The sequence below is a fragment of the Polistes canadensis genome, unplaced genomic scaffold (genome assembly GCF_001313835.1).
Source record: "Polistes canadensis isolate GaletaPanama2010 unplaced genomic scaffold, ASM131383v1 scaffold_37, whole genome shotgun sequence".
Classification (NCBI taxonomy): Eukaryota; Metazoa; Arthropoda; class Insecta; order Hymenoptera; family Vespidae; genus Polistes; species Polistes canadensis.
The window spans coordinates 63849-79198 of NW_014569584.1; the positions used below are offsets into that span (position 1 = coordinate 63849).

The 15350-nt window shown below is 28.8% G+C and overlaps 2 protein-coding genes across 5 annotated transcripts; both read right to left on the minus strand.

The window, feature by feature from the left end:
* Window positions 1-10: 10 nt before the first annotated feature.
* Window positions 11-6672, minus strand: LOC106784514 (nuclear factor related to kappa-B-binding protein-like). Of its 3 annotated transcripts, XM_014744130.1 has the most exons (16): window positions 6270-6672; window positions 5825-6073; window positions 5509-5741; window positions 5169-5434; window positions 4685-5085; window positions 4273-4604; window positions 3955-4197; window positions 3634-3867; window positions 3323-3544; window positions 2873-3243; window positions 2468-2788; window positions 2169-2358; window positions 1300-2068; window positions 869-1234; window positions 286-781; window positions 11-215 (listed from the first exon to the last, which is right to left on the minus strand). In XM_014744130.1, exons 1-15 carry the CDS (start codon window positions 6273-6275, stop codon window positions 299-301), a joined length of 4686 nt encoding a protein of 1561 aa, XP_014599616.1. In that variant the 5' UTR covers window positions 6276-6672; the 3' UTR covers window positions 11-215; window positions 286-298. The 3 variants fall into 3 exon arrangements, with proteins under 3 accessions (XP_014599616.1, XP_014599617.1, XP_014599618.1); XM_014744131.1 differs by having other exon boundaries at window positions 11-781; window positions 5825-6069; window positions 6270-6627; XM_014744132.1 differs by lacking the exons at window positions 5825-6073; window positions 6270-6672 and having other exon boundaries at window positions 11-781; window positions 4685-5101; window positions 5509-5740.
* Window positions 6673-8581: 1909 nt separating this feature from the next.
* Window positions 8582-15194, minus strand: LOC106784605 (UPF0518 protein AAEL005291-like). Of its 2 annotated transcripts, XM_014744339.1 has the most exons (11): window positions 14127-15193; window positions 13796-14007; window positions 13439-13690; window positions 13210-13360; window positions 12871-13116; window positions 12028-12075; window positions 11178-11345; window positions 9788-11062; window positions 9504-9702; window positions 9127-9283; window positions 8582-9048 (listed from the first exon to the last, which is right to left on the minus strand). In XM_014744339.1, exons 1-11 carry the CDS (start codon window positions 14274-14276, stop codon window positions 8886-8888), a joined length of 3021 nt encoding a protein of 1006 aa, XP_014599825.1. In that variant the 5' UTR covers window positions 14277-15193; the 3' UTR covers window positions 8582-8885. The 2 variants fall into 2 exon arrangements, with proteins under 2 accessions (XP_014599825.1, XP_014599826.1); XM_014744340.1 differs by lacking the exon at window positions 12028-12075 and having other exon boundaries at window positions 14127-15194.
* Window positions 15195-15350: the final 156 nt, after the last annotated feature.

Sequence of the window (15350 nt, forward strand, 5' to 3'; positions counted from 1 at the left end):
ATTTCGCATATTTTTTTCATTTATGAATCATATATTATCCATCACCTCATTCCTATTCGTACAAAGCTGTTGTTCTGTTTTAGTGTGTGTTGTATGAAAAATTTGAAATTTCTATGTGTTCAACACTTTCTGTTGTAAATATTAAATTCAATGCAACAATGAAGTGCTACATATTTTAACTACAGTTTTACAAGTAAATCATACGTGGTTTATACCTGTAATAGTTTTAAAGTATTCAAAATATAAACGGACGAAACAAAGAAAAAGTATAGAATAAAACAATACCATATTAATTTTGTCAAGGTGTGCTATGTGAATTGTTCTTTGACGATTGTGTTTGAGCAGATTGTTGTTGTTGTTGCTGCTGCTGCTGTTGTTGTTGTTGTTGTTGTTGTTGTTGTTGTTGATTTACTGTTGAAGAGATTGTTGTCGGCGCGATAACTCTAGCGTATACCGCTGCACCTGTTGTCTTCAGTCCTGTAGGCGTTGGTATCACCTTAAGACCATGTAACGTTTTAATATTTAGCAACTGACTTGGCAGAATTATTGGTTGCTGTTGGCTTTGTTGTTGTTGTGGGTTTTGTTGTTTTCCAAGAACTACGTTTCCACTCCCACTTACTCCAACGCCAACACTTTTATTTCCACTTGCCAGGACAATAGGTTTTCCAGCAATTTGCGCTGTGACCATTCTGACTGTTTGAGTTTGAGGTGACTGAGATTGTTGATGTGTACTAGCAATAATTTTCGATTGTACCGAAGATGTTTGACCCTGTGACACTACCTAATTGAATAAATCGAACGTACAAATAAATTTAAGTACATTATGTATAATCTATTTTACAAACGAAATTATATTTTACATAAATACCTGATACTGAGTTTGTATGACTTGTTTTCCTTGTCTATTTAATTGGTTTGTATGGCAAGTATTGGTTGCTAGTTTTAACCCTTTTTGTGCAAGTAAACTTTCTACAGAGATAAGTTGTCCTCCACCTGTACTAGTTAAAACCTTTGCTAGTATCTTTTGCTGTTGTTGTTGCTGCTGTGATTGATGCGGAGATTGTTGTATTTGCACAGCAATCGGTTTACCGCCTATTTGTGCAATTATACGTTGCATTCCTGATGGCTGTATTTGTTGTTGCTGATTAGTCACAACTCTTTGAAGTTGCTGTTGTTGTTGTTGTTGTTGTTGTTGTTGTTGTTGCTGTTGTTGTTGTTGTTGTTGCTGCTGTTGCTGTTAATAGTGGTAAAGATTGACATTAATGTAGTGAAGATAAAAGAAGTATCTTTATATTGTACCTTTAATTGTTGTTGCTGTAATTGTTGAGATTGATTATTTGATGGAGATGACTGTTTAATGAATATCGTTTGACCTTGAAGGCCATGTCCTGTGAGTAATGATTTTATTTGTCCTGAGCTCACTAATTTTATTTGAGATGCCAGCAATGTTTTGCCAGGCAATACATGTGGTTGCTGAGATTGTTGTTTTATATTAGAAGTTTGCAAAATGCTCTTTCCAGTTTGACTTGTTACCACAGTTTGTGGTTGTTGTTGATTTTGAACTTTAGCATTAGGAAATATTGTTGCTAAGTTTGTCGTAGTGTTTCCTATACAAGAAGAACTGGTATTTGTTGAAGTAGGTTGAGCAGAATGAAGTACAGAATGTCCTGACAATCTTATAGTCTGCAGTCCTGCAGATGTGGACACTTGTATTTGATGATGAGGAAAATGCTGTTGACTTGATTGCAATAAACTTTGTGTCGCATTCGTTTTTACCACTGCAACTGGTTTTCCTCCTATATTAGTTACTTTTTTAATCGTATTTGACGCCGTTAAAGTTTTAACTTCAGAAATTACATTATTCCTTTCTATGTTAGTTGTTGTCGTTAGCGTAGAAGAGCTTGGAACCGTTGCTACAGACACAGTAGTACTAGCAGTACTAGTAGCGGTAGAAATAGCTGATGTTGATGCATTGATTGTTGTTAATGTTGTTGTATTAACAACTGGTTGTTCAGAAGAAGTTGAATGATCAACAGTAACTTTTTCATCAGTTTTACGTTGTTCTTTTCTATAGTAATAATAATGCATCAAAATTAAATTATTGCGTAGTAGTTTATTGTATTTTGTTTTCTTTTTATTTATATAGGTTTTATATATGTAATACTTACCGAGTTATAACTGGTTGAACCACAGTAACAGCACGCCTTTCTTTTTTGGGAGTAGTTTCTTTGCTACTATTAGGAGATTGCTCCTTATGTATGATAGGTTTGATAGACGCTTGTAATAATTTATTTCGTGATGTATTTCCTACATTTTTTTTATTTTTTGCTACACCTTGTAGCTGTTGATGATACATTTCTAAAACATCGTTTTAAACACAGTATAGTTAGTTATGAAATAATATATATAAAATACATACATATATAATAATATATAAATATGAAATAATGAGATCCTAAGTACATACCAAATTCCGATTCTGAACGTGCTCTGTGAAGATATAGCCACTCTTTACGCCGAGGGTAATATCTAACACATGGGTCTGTTTCATAATGTAATCTGTCTAAAGCACCTGACACAACTGAATGTAAATACCCTTCTTTATCATCACTTTCTCCTTGTTCTCTGATGTACTGAGAATCTTTTAATAACTGACATATATCAGCGCGAGTTCCTTCTCCATTTGGTAATCGAGCTGTGGCATCTCTGACTAATGCTAAGATTGTTACAAAATTTGGTCGATCAGCTACTAATAAAGAATGCCCTCGTGGTTTAGTTAATCCAGATCCTATTACATAAAAAATGTTAGATATAATGAAAAAATAATAATTTTAGAAATAAAAATGATTTTAATTATTAAAGAAGAACATACCAACGTTATGTTGATAAATGCCTTTGACTGGTCCCACTACAGATGCATATCCATGCATGCGATAAGTAAATGCTTTATGAGGTGCTGCATATCGCATTTGTTCTTGTCTTCTAAACTCTTCGCGTTCTTCTATTGTAGAAGGTCGGACTTTCCATTCTGTAGGCCATAATGCTCTTGGTGGTTCCCATTCTGTAATAGATCCAAGAGAACTCGTATCAATATTAATTGATTCGACTGCAGGGCTTCCACTTCTAGTGTTTCCATTGGTTGTATTGTTTCCATTATTGTTATTATTACTTGACGTTGATAACTGTGATATTTGTTTCACAGAAGCAACAGCTGATGAAATATAAGATGGCCCTAGCGAGTCTCTGAAAAAAATAATTTATATATACAGTTAAGAACATAAGAAAATAGTAAGGAGTTTTGTATAAAAACACGTTCAGCTACCTGTGCATTAGAAATCTTGTACACAAATCTAACAGACGAGAATCAGAATCTCTGCCTGCACCAATCCAGGCATATACACCACTACCTTTATTTTCTAAGTATGGAACAAGTTCTTGTTCCCGTTCCTGCTGTTGTTCCAATTCTTGAGAATATGTTAATTCACCGGCAAGAAATCCTAAAGCTAATGGAACTAATGACGGCCATGAGGATGCCAAGGAATACCTGCACAAAAATATGTATAGAAAATTATTTAAAATATTTAATTAGTTTTTAATGTACGTTTTATTTTTAAATTATATGTCTTTCCATACCAGTCATTTAGTGGTGAAATTGGATTTCCTTGCCATTGTGTGATAGCATCCTTTATTTCTCCAGTACTCATTCTAAATTCTCCTTTAGAGGTAAAAGCATCTCTCAGCAAAGAGAAAAATGACGCATGTGTTTCTTGCATTAATTCTGCTCCACTATTAACATCAATAGTATCTTCTCCACTAGGTGTTGAAATTTCTTTATCTCTCATAGTTATAACACTTTCATTCTCACATCTTAAACAGAGAAAAAGAAATGTGAAGAATGCACACTTAGTTTCTTTATTTGAGATAAGATATTATTGTAATATATTTTTAACTTACTTCACATCATCAAGAATATCAATACCATCGTCAAGTTGAATAGGTATTTGCATCATGTCAATGCTACTTAAGTCAAGTTCTTTTTTATCATTTTCCTCGTCATCCTCTGTTTCTGGCATAACATCATCATTTGTGCCTGTATTAATCTCTGATTTGATATCATCAAAGTCCATTTCTTCTACTTCTTTCTTAATTTCTATTGTGCTTGGAATAGGTTTATTACTTCTAGGAGTAACAGGGCTCCTGTATAAATAATTACAAATATAAGAATAAATAACAATTAAAAGAAATCGAAAATTTGTTAATTTTATATCATACATTTTTTTCTTTGACACTTGAGGTATATCATATACATCTACAGGTTCAGATTTTATGGGTGTCAACTTGTGATCTATATCCATTGCATTAGAATGTCTATTATCGTCTGTTGTATGAGAATAATCACTGTTATCACTTTCGTGTTTCATAGAATTTGAATTGATTAATTTTGGTACAGGTGGACAAAGTGTAGACTGTTCTTGTTTAATACGTTTCTTAGCAGGAGGAATTCTTATAGAAGTATTAACTGAAAGCTTGTGCTTTTGACCAGTCTGTGCTCTTTGAGTTAAGTCAGCAAGAGCAATACCCTGAGTATTTAATTCTGGATGAATCTGAAAAGAGAAGATAAATAAATGTTTTATAAGCTTTATAATTTGATTAATACACTAATAATATAGCATGTTTTACATACATCATTTCGTGCTCTTCTTTTTTTATGAGCTGTTAACATTAAACGATATGCTTCTTCTGTTCGTTCACGAACAAATAGTGACCTACTTGATGCATAGTCTGTTCGTTGGAACGTCGAAAATACAGGTCGAATAGTTTCATCTTCTTGATTGATCTGCAACCCCCTGATTGATAGTCCTTGAAGACTCATGATGGAGCGCTTTTTCTTCTTTTGTTTATTTCCAGATAGTTGATAATATAAACAATTTTCTTCATTTTCAGATGTTGTGTCAGGTGCTAACCTTGCACTAGCTCCCAGTTCAGTCCTCAGGATACTCAGTTCCTCCAAATAGCGTAGCTGGGTTTTCTCTTCAACTATCAGTTGATTGCTTGTTAGTATTGTCCCCGGGAAGTTACTATATACTTCTCTGCCAAAAGGCTGAAGTGTGGGGCAAATGTAAACAGCCAGGAAAATTTTAGTATTTATTATAAGAGTAGTCACTTACCCATTGCTGGTTTTGGTTTCTTCCAATGAAATTTAGACATTGTTCGATGTACAGGCTGGCTAAAACCCTGTTTATATGCATTAGATAATAAACTCTCTCGTGATTTAAGTAACTGATTGGCAAGTTCGTATGATCTTTTACGTTCTTCAAAAAGCAGTCTTTTTTGTTGTGCTTTATGCAGCAAACTGCGCATTCGTTTGATATCTGGTCTATAATAACCAGCTAAAAGATGTTTATGAAATGCATCTAATGTTGCAACTCCAAATCTGGTTGAATTAATTTAATTAATAAAAAACAATATCTACAAATATTACATTTGAAAATTTAAACATGTAATTACCTATGATCCTCCCTGTCGAATAGCATTTGCAGTGTTCTTTCCATTTCAGCTTCGATATCACAATCTTTTGGAAAAGTTGGTAAGAAGCTATATAAAGATTCTCTTTGATTTTCACTAAGACATTCATTCCAAAAATACGGGTAATCTAATAGTTCTTTGAAGATAGCTGAATTCTCGCAAAGATCTTGTGGAAGCTTTAGTCGTGTATTCGCAGCAACGCAAGTTTCCCACCTCTGAAAATAAAGCAGTTTAAAAAAAGAGTCTTTTATTGAGAAAACCTATTTTATTAAGAAATTAATGTATTTTATATATTTACCATAGAATCTGAACTTTCTGCTTTTACTGAATATTCTGTATTTTCGTTTTCATCGTCATCTTCATCCGCAGAACTATGACTATCTGTATCGCTGGAATCTCGTTCTTCTCCGCTGTCTTCTCCACTATCAGTTGAAGTACTACTACCACTCATGCCACTACTGCTACTGTTACTTACTGATCCATGTGTAGAAGCATCATCTTCATCTTCTTCTCCTCCGGTATCACCACCAGCTGAACAATCATCTACCTAATTCATAATAAATAATTATGTCACTACTTATAAAAGCTTTTCAGAAACGTACTAACACATTAAGCTTAAAAACATCATAATTATAAGTATAATTATAAATATAGTATTGAATATATAAAACAGATATATTTTAATTAAATAAAATGTAATTGTTTATATTATAATGAAAATTAGTATTATTCATGAAACCAACCTCCATATTTGCAAGTGTCTTCGTTTTTGTTTCTGATGTATTTGATATTCAGAATATATTAAAATAATATAATTATTACGACTATAAAATAAATGTCCAGCATATATCTAACTTTTTAAACGAAAAAAGTAATATAACATATTAAACTATTATACGTAATCTTATTATTCATTGTTTGACTTGTCATGATTACTATTATAGATTCCTACTGTTTCGGAATAAACTCATTATTCTACGAATATACAATCAAAGTTAAGGTTTTTACGCATCAACGATTTTCTGCAAATATATTTTTCGTATTTTTGGATCAATGATAAGTAAGAAATATTCGATATTTTTATGTTTTATTCTAATAACAAAGAAATATATTAAGAAAATTCTGTATCTAGTTCACCATCCTTATTGGAAACTAAGAGGGCGCTAGTAAAGAAAGATAACATATGTAATTAATCTTATTGATTGTATAATTTCAACGGAAATTTAATTAAATTTAATAATTTTACAAGATTAAATTTATATTGAAATAATAAATTACATTCACAACGTACTATTAATGAAACTTGGTAGAGAATTATTGTTTCTTTATTTTAACTGGATTGTGGTTAGAGTTCTTTACCATTTTTGTTATGCTTTATTTTATCGACAGTCATTATAAAAAAAGCGGTGTCAATATTACTGGACATATTACAGATTGATCCTGAATTTAATTATTTTTTTAAATTCTCAGAAACGTATTTACTATTTAGAATTCAACTGAATGTACATATACCCATTTATAAAAAAAAATATACAATTTGCATGAAAAAATAATATAGCTTATAAAATATATTATTTATAAAATAATAAATATATATATATATAATACTACATATTTTTTAGTTATTAATTAAAATAAATAAAAATTGTGCATGATTGTCATAAAAGACAATAACAATTAATAATTTTTCTAGTAAATTTCATCACATTCAATTGTTTTAAATAAATTGTATCTTCATATTTTATTTTGTACCGGACAAATAGTTTTTACAAGGTTATTTTATTATTTTTATATAATCATAATTATAATATCACATTGAGGCAAGAATTTAACATTGAAATGTATACAGAGTGTTTCCAAAAATGTGGGCATAACTTTGGGCATATGTTCATATAAACTTTTTTTTTATTTTAGTGTATTGTATCTATCTCTAAAGTTGTGTCCACATTTTTGAAAACATCTTGTATACAAATGAACAATACAAAAATTATATTATTAAAGTTAATAAAACTATTAGCTTGATTTACATTATATAGGATTGCATTTTTTTACCATTTAATATAATTTTTGTGCTTATATCAAAAGTAATATCAAATACGTATTTAAAAATATCAGAATAAATATTTTAATCCTGAATATTTAAAACTAGACCTTGATATGTGTGTTATATTTTTGTTTGATTTTGTCATGATTATTGCAATGTATTGGCAAGATTAACTTTTTATACAATATACATATAATAAGGTTGCATAAAAAATTCGTCAATTTTATCCACACACACATAAATAATAATTTTTTTTTATACTTATATAAAAAAGAGTAAATGATATTTTTATATTTGGCAATTCATTAAACACTCCTTACTGAAATTATATTCGTAAAACAAGCCAAACGAGTCTTACAATTTTTAAAATATAATGTTTAAAATATAGGCATGTCATCTTAATAATATTAAAATGTTAGTATATTACATAAAGAAGCTACAAGAATATATTTTATTTTAAAATTGTAAATAATATTTAAAACTTATTTCAATTAATATAAGTACGCATCATTAACAAGAAACATCAAAATATTTATATATATTAAATAACAATAAAATCATATGTAAATCATTAAAAATAGATATACTTATTTACATTTTCTAAAAAGAAAATGTGATAAAAAATCAAAAATCTTATACATTTTATTTGAGAACCATTTTGCTTTGTATAATTTATTAGGAAACTATCTGATATAAATGATATTTAATATTACAAAGCCTAATGTTCGAGCATAAACTTTATTCAAAATTAATGCTTACTTGCCCCAACGTTATTTTGATGAATCTGTACATTTTTTTGTATTTAATTTGGTAAATTAAAATATTAGATAAAATAAAGATAATAAATACACTCCTTTCTCTCCCTCTCTTTTTCTCATGTTCTCATAGATTTTTGTAGAATATATTCTATAAGAATATCTTAGATAATTTTACTTTTATAATATATATATATATATTTATATAAGTAACATAAATATATGTAACTTATATATATACATATAAATGAAATGTAATCAAATGTGCAAGTAATTAATAATTAAATACTAATTATTCAAAAGATAGGTAAAGTAATTTGCCTTTAAATATGATGCTACGATTCAAAATAATAGAAAAGCATATTAGTTTATACGATACAAATCTTATATACATTAAACTTTTTAAAAAATGTAATGAAGCTTATATAATGTGTAGCTACAATTCTAAAAACCCTGCTAAAAAAAATAATGAACACTTTTGCAAAGCTATTTATTTTTTATTACTATCTATTTACCTTTTTTAGATTCATTTAGCAATTCTATCATTATAGATCCTTGTATTATGTTTTATGTTCTAAACCATTTGTAAGTGACATAATGGCATGTTCTTGAGTAATAGCTGCTAATTCTTTTAACCATTCATCTAATACAACTGCACATAATACTATATTTTGTACTGGGCTTATTTCATTTGGAGATTCCCACGATGATCTAATATAATATCTATTAATACAAATTTTTGTATATTAAAAATTACATAATTAGTATTTTTTTTAAATGCATTAAATACAGAAATTTTACCGATAGCCTGTTCCAAATCCTACAGATTCTAATTGATTCTCTGATATACTAGATGGTTGACTGATAGAATTTGTTAAATTAACTGAGCCAGATGTATTACTTGCTCTTCTGAACATTTGTGTAAAGGACGATGTCAAGCTTCTCCTTTTAGGTTCACCTAAACAGTTAGAAGTGATATTAAAACTAAACATTAATAATATACTGTTACCTGCTACCTTTTGTTTATATTCACCTATTTTATATAAATATTTTCGAAATAGAGTACTTCTTCATGGTAACCAATACACGCGTACACACATGTCCGTATGCGTTAAAGATAAACAAGATCATAAAATATATGCCTAAGCTTTAAATTATGTTTAGAAAAGAAATAATACCTCTTAAAAATGAGTCGTTTGTTAAGGAATTCCTTTTACTGCATGCAAATTGCGCAGTAGCTTCTAATGCATTTTTTCGTGCATTTACTAATCTATCCTCACGACCAATTAAAAATGATCTAGCTTGATCCACTAACAAGTCGACATTGTCATGTTTGGATAGGAACTGATCTATTTTATGCTTTAAAGATGCAAGCACCTATAAAAAAGGTATCAAATATCAATAACAAAATTAGTTTATACAATATTAAAATTATGACATATTAATGATAATATAAATTAACCTGAAATAATGATCTGATACTAGGCTGGAACACCAATGAATGATTCAATAGAAATGATTGCAACAATGGCTGTGGATAAATTGCCAATCTACTTATAAGACCAGTTAAATGTAAATTAACATATAAATTATTGCTTGTCATACATTCCAGTTTTCTTAAAATAACATCCAAAAATATGCCAACATTTGGCTGTCCATTAAATATATCTTGACGATATGCAGTATCTTTAATTTGTTTAGTTATTATTGATTCTTCTGATATTATAGAGTTAGACTCTACTTTATCATGGATAAGTACATTAGGCTCGTGATTGTATTCTGAATCTGTTTCTTCATGTTCATTTATTTGATTTTCACTTGGCTCATTTTCTGGCGTTGACTCTGATGACCCTTTAAATGCAAAACTTTCATAACCACTACTTTCTCCCAATGAGAGCAAAGAATTCATAGCTGTATTTGAATCATCTATACCACTATCAGAGCCTTTTTTATCTGCTGTTAAAAATGTTTCAACAATAGATTCTGAAGAACCTATATTTTCATTTAATAATTCAGCAATATCAGCATCTAATTTAGCTTGTTCTTCAAGTGATAATACTACATCTGATGTTACTGGTATATCCGTATTAAGTGTATTTTTCGTTAATTCTTTATTTTCTAGTAAACTTTGAATATTAGCTAATATATTATCGGAAGAAATATTCTCCTTTGTACCAATGACAGAAATTGAATGTGTTTCCGAAGATTGTATTATATCTTGTTCTGTTTTTTTTGTCGATTGATCAAGTAATGTATTTTCATCTGTTAAGGTAACTGCACTTCCAGTATTATTATCTTGAGATATTTCTCCATCGTAACGAGATGACCAGTTACGACATGCTATCCTACATGCTGTTATTTTCTGTCTAGCATCACAAAGATAAGCATGGTAATTCCCATATAGACTGTCTGATATTCTGGTACCATAATTTATTGATAATGGTAACGATTTCAATGTATCTGTGCTATTCAAAGATTCTTCACGTGAAGCAGACAAAGTGTTTGGTAATGAAGTAGGTGATGTAGCCAATGGAGAAAATGGAGAACAACAATTTGGTATCAAAGCTAAAAATTTTTCTGCACCTCGTCCGAAAGGATCTATATCTTTCAATCTTCGGCGCTGAGATAACATTACGTGAGAACAAGGGCTTAAGGCTCCTAAGCATAGCTCCAGCATTACATCCTCACAGTTTAAGTTAATCAAGGTATCAAATAATGCCAAAGTTACAATACATAACTATAAAAAAGAGAGAAACATATACAATCATACAATATTAATACAAGAGAGAAAATTATCATTAGATTAAATATTATTCATGAAAAATATATTGAAATATATTTTAGATATGTACCCTTGATCTGGAAGATATTCTTTGTATAAGACTGTCCAATATTCTACATTCGTCATAGTTATCTTCTAGCAAAAATCTAACTAGTGATCTTAGTAGACCTGGTTCTGTTACGGATCGAAGAAACAAATCAAAATAAGCTGTAGCTGCTACTAATTCATCCACAGTTGTCTAGAAATATTACATAGAGAAAAATTATACAAAATTATCAGATTTTTTTTTTAAATATTGCAAAACACTTTCAAATTATTAGTTCTTTCTGATGTCACAGTATACAAAATTGTAACCTTGAGAATTTTGTTATTATTTGTCTAAAGAGTAACAAAATGAAAAAGTTGTCTTTTTATATATTATAAAATTAATTACTGCTATTGTTGAACCTGGTAAATTTAAAAAAAAAAATAAAGATGGATATTTGCTTTATGTGATAAAAGAAGGGTACTCAGGAACAAATACGAAAGTTTTATTTTAGCATATTGTTAAAGGAGATAATCAATGGTTTAAGTAATGAATTCAAAACATTGTGCTGAAGAGTGACATAAAATAAATAAATATTAAAATTAATTTGTTAAAAGAAAACAAGAACCATTACCATTTACATAAGATATCTTATGAAGCATAAATTTACAGAAAGCACATTGCAAAAAAATATGAATGACAAAAAAGCGATTTGATAAGATTTTTTACGAAGACAGTATTTCAGTAGAAAATGCTATATTTACAAAATTAAAAAGAATTGCTTTCGACTTTTTTTTTACAATAGATGACTTTAAAAGCAAATTATCATGCCAAAAATTTCCTTTCTTGACTGAGATACTATCTTTATATACCCAAAAGTATATTTTGTACTAACCCGGTGCTCCAGTGCATCTAGCTGTTCTAGAGTCAAGCCAAGAGAATCCTAAGAGCACCATGAGCGTATCACCAGATAGCCACCAACAATCATAAAGGATAACATCAATAACTTATGCCTTATTAGCATGAAAATTGAGTTTTAGCAGTACCAACACCATATTGAAAAATACACAAAATATTAAGCAATGCTTGACGTAGATAATATGTAAATGCTTATTATTTCTACGTATAATATATTTTGTAATATTATAATAATATGTATAATATTACAAAATTAATGCAATTTATATTTATATTTATAATATAATAAAATATAGTAAAATTTCTTTTTAATTGTATAAGTTATTAAATGTAATATTTCTTTAATTATTTTATAAAAGAACATAAATTATCATAAAGATAATTTAGAATTAAGTTTGTAAATGTTATAATGTTCACTACTTAATAGGTATTATTAGTAACTAGTGATAAATTTATATTCAATTTTGTGTCTTAAATTGCGTGCGCTTTGATTAATCAAATAACAACTTTTATGTGTTTTACATGTGGATATATGTGTATGAATAACAATAAATAAAATAAAATAAGAAAATATCACAAATAATGTAGTATGAATAATTTTGAATAAAAAAAAAGCAATTAAAAATGTCAAGGATTTGTTGAATTGTTGAATTCCACTAATTTTATTTTATATATCACAATAATTTAGTTCTTTAAAAGTTAATTTAAGGGTTTGTAATATTAAAAAGTACACTGCTATTACTAAGTGAATACCTTTCTTTATTACAAATAAATTATGTGATAAATAACAAAATTATTTTGCTTAAAATCTTTTACTTACCTGTAATAAAGCAGGTCCCATTACTGGTACTAGAAATCCGTGGTATAAAAATTCAAGCAATTGCTTTTGAACCATAGGATGAGCAATTTGTGCAACAGCATTACAAAATTCCAAAGAATTCATAAGTTGTATAAGTGCTGGTATATCATTAATATCATCAGGTGTTAAACGATGCCAATCATCTGTTTCGATATGAAGTTTCCGAGGTAATAAAGAATAAAGGCCACTCAAACCTGTAGCTAGTACCTAGTGAAATAAATATTTTTTTGTATATTGTAAATTTATACATTTTTTGCTTTATTTCTTGACATTATTTTTATATTGAAAAATATAATTTACCGGACAAATATTGGATTGATCAGCAATATATAATCCAACTTCATCATTTTTTTTGGAAAGAGACATACATAATAACATAGCATCTCGAGATTGTTGTCCAATACCTCCTTCCCTATGAACGTGAGGTATCAATAATGTAAAAATAATAAACCTGAAAATCGATGCGAAATATATCAGGAAAATACTTTTACATACAGTTACAAAATAAACAAATCATTTTTTTATTAACTTATTTTTCCCAGTTGCCGTTGAATGAAAAAATAGATCTAGTAGAGCCATATTTTGCATTAAAGCTACGCATAATTGATTTAGTAGAACAACCAATTTTTTTTCTATTTCCAAAAGCATAATGTCATTAGCACATTCTTCTAATAGTCTTAGCAGCGGTCTTGTTACTGGTTCGTGTGCAAGCAATGTACCGCTGTATGATACTAATAATTCATAAAGCTTTAGTTGTTCTAAACGAACAGCATTATTAAACCTGAAAGTAAAATAATGTTTAGGAAAAATAATAAGAAATACATGTAATACTTTCACTCATATTCAAATAATATATATATATAATAAAAATAATTGAAATATTTACCTTCCGGTATGTACACTCCACTCATATAATTTTACAAGTAAATTTTCACTTAATAAGTACTCTAAACATGGAGAATGCGTTGCACTAGAATTTTGACGGTAATGCTTGGAAGAAGTAGACTCTCTGAGTTCCAATACCAGAAGAGTTACCATCTGGTCGATGTGGTTAACAACACCAAGAACATCGTCTTGACTAGGTATTCCCTTTGGTGGCTGTATAGATACAATTACATGACTAAGTATAATGAATTTAAAATATTATAAGAGTTATTGAAAAATGTTTACATAAAACATATTTTTAACTACTACATTTAATATTTTATATAACTTACAATAGTATGTAAAATGATCTCATAAGTTTGTTGCCAATGTTTGCAGAAGCTATCATAACATGCTGATGGATCGGCATCTTTTGGTGGTGAATCTCTAGATCGTTGTTTGGTAAAACTTGTTCTCAATGGACTATTTCGTAACCAACTCATTTTTAAGAGCAAAATTTATACCTTCAAAAGTTGGAAAACATTTAATGTTTATTCATATTTTTTCTGTATTACACTCTAACGATCGTTTCTTGCATACAATAAACGTGCAATGTTTGAAAACACGATTACACAAAGTACTTGTCAAAAATGTCTAACTTAATACATTAATCGCCCACCTGTACAAAGCCACTACATACGATAAAAAAGAATACATATTCACTAAGCCAACTGTGCCAGGATGAATACGATAAGTCGAATTACATGACATTTCGACCTTAACACGCTTTTCAAATAAGATTATATATATCAAATAAGTTATTCTACACCAATTCTATGACTACTATACACATTGAGTTTCAATACCATTTTTTGTGATTCACAATTACCTATTCTTCACTGATTAAAAAAGAATATTATGACCAGGGATGACAACCAAAATTGTACTTTAACACGAAGTGTACCAATTACTTATTACGTTTCAATCCAACTAACACTATAGTTATGTTAATTAGAAATAATTAAAATTTATTGTAAAAAAATATTTTAATTACAAGTAATCACAACATAATTATAATATTTTTTTATATAAATTAAGTAAATAAATATATCTCCATATAGTTTATTTTCAATCCTTTGTTATCTACGCATTTGAAGTTATTGCGTTCCGTTGGATGGCGCTTATTCCGTATTATCATAAAAAACAGAAGTACATAGAAGCTCACAAGTCCACTGTTTGCGTAACCACATTCATCTTAGTTACTAACCTGAAAATTAGTGGGCAATAGTAGGTATTTAACGCGATAACAGTACAATACTATCAAACTACTATTCTTTTTTCAGGTTAGTAACTAAGATGAATTTGGTTACGCAAAAAGTGGACTTGTGAGCTTCTATGTATTTCTGTATTCTTTGGTATTACTTTTCGTTTCTTCTTTATCGATAAAGTAGGAAATATTAATTATTGTTAACATCATTAATGAAATGAAAAAAAGAATAAAAATGTTATAATCTTATAACTAAAGATAAAATTAAAAGAATTTAGAAAATATAGGTAGTTTCAATATAAATATAAAT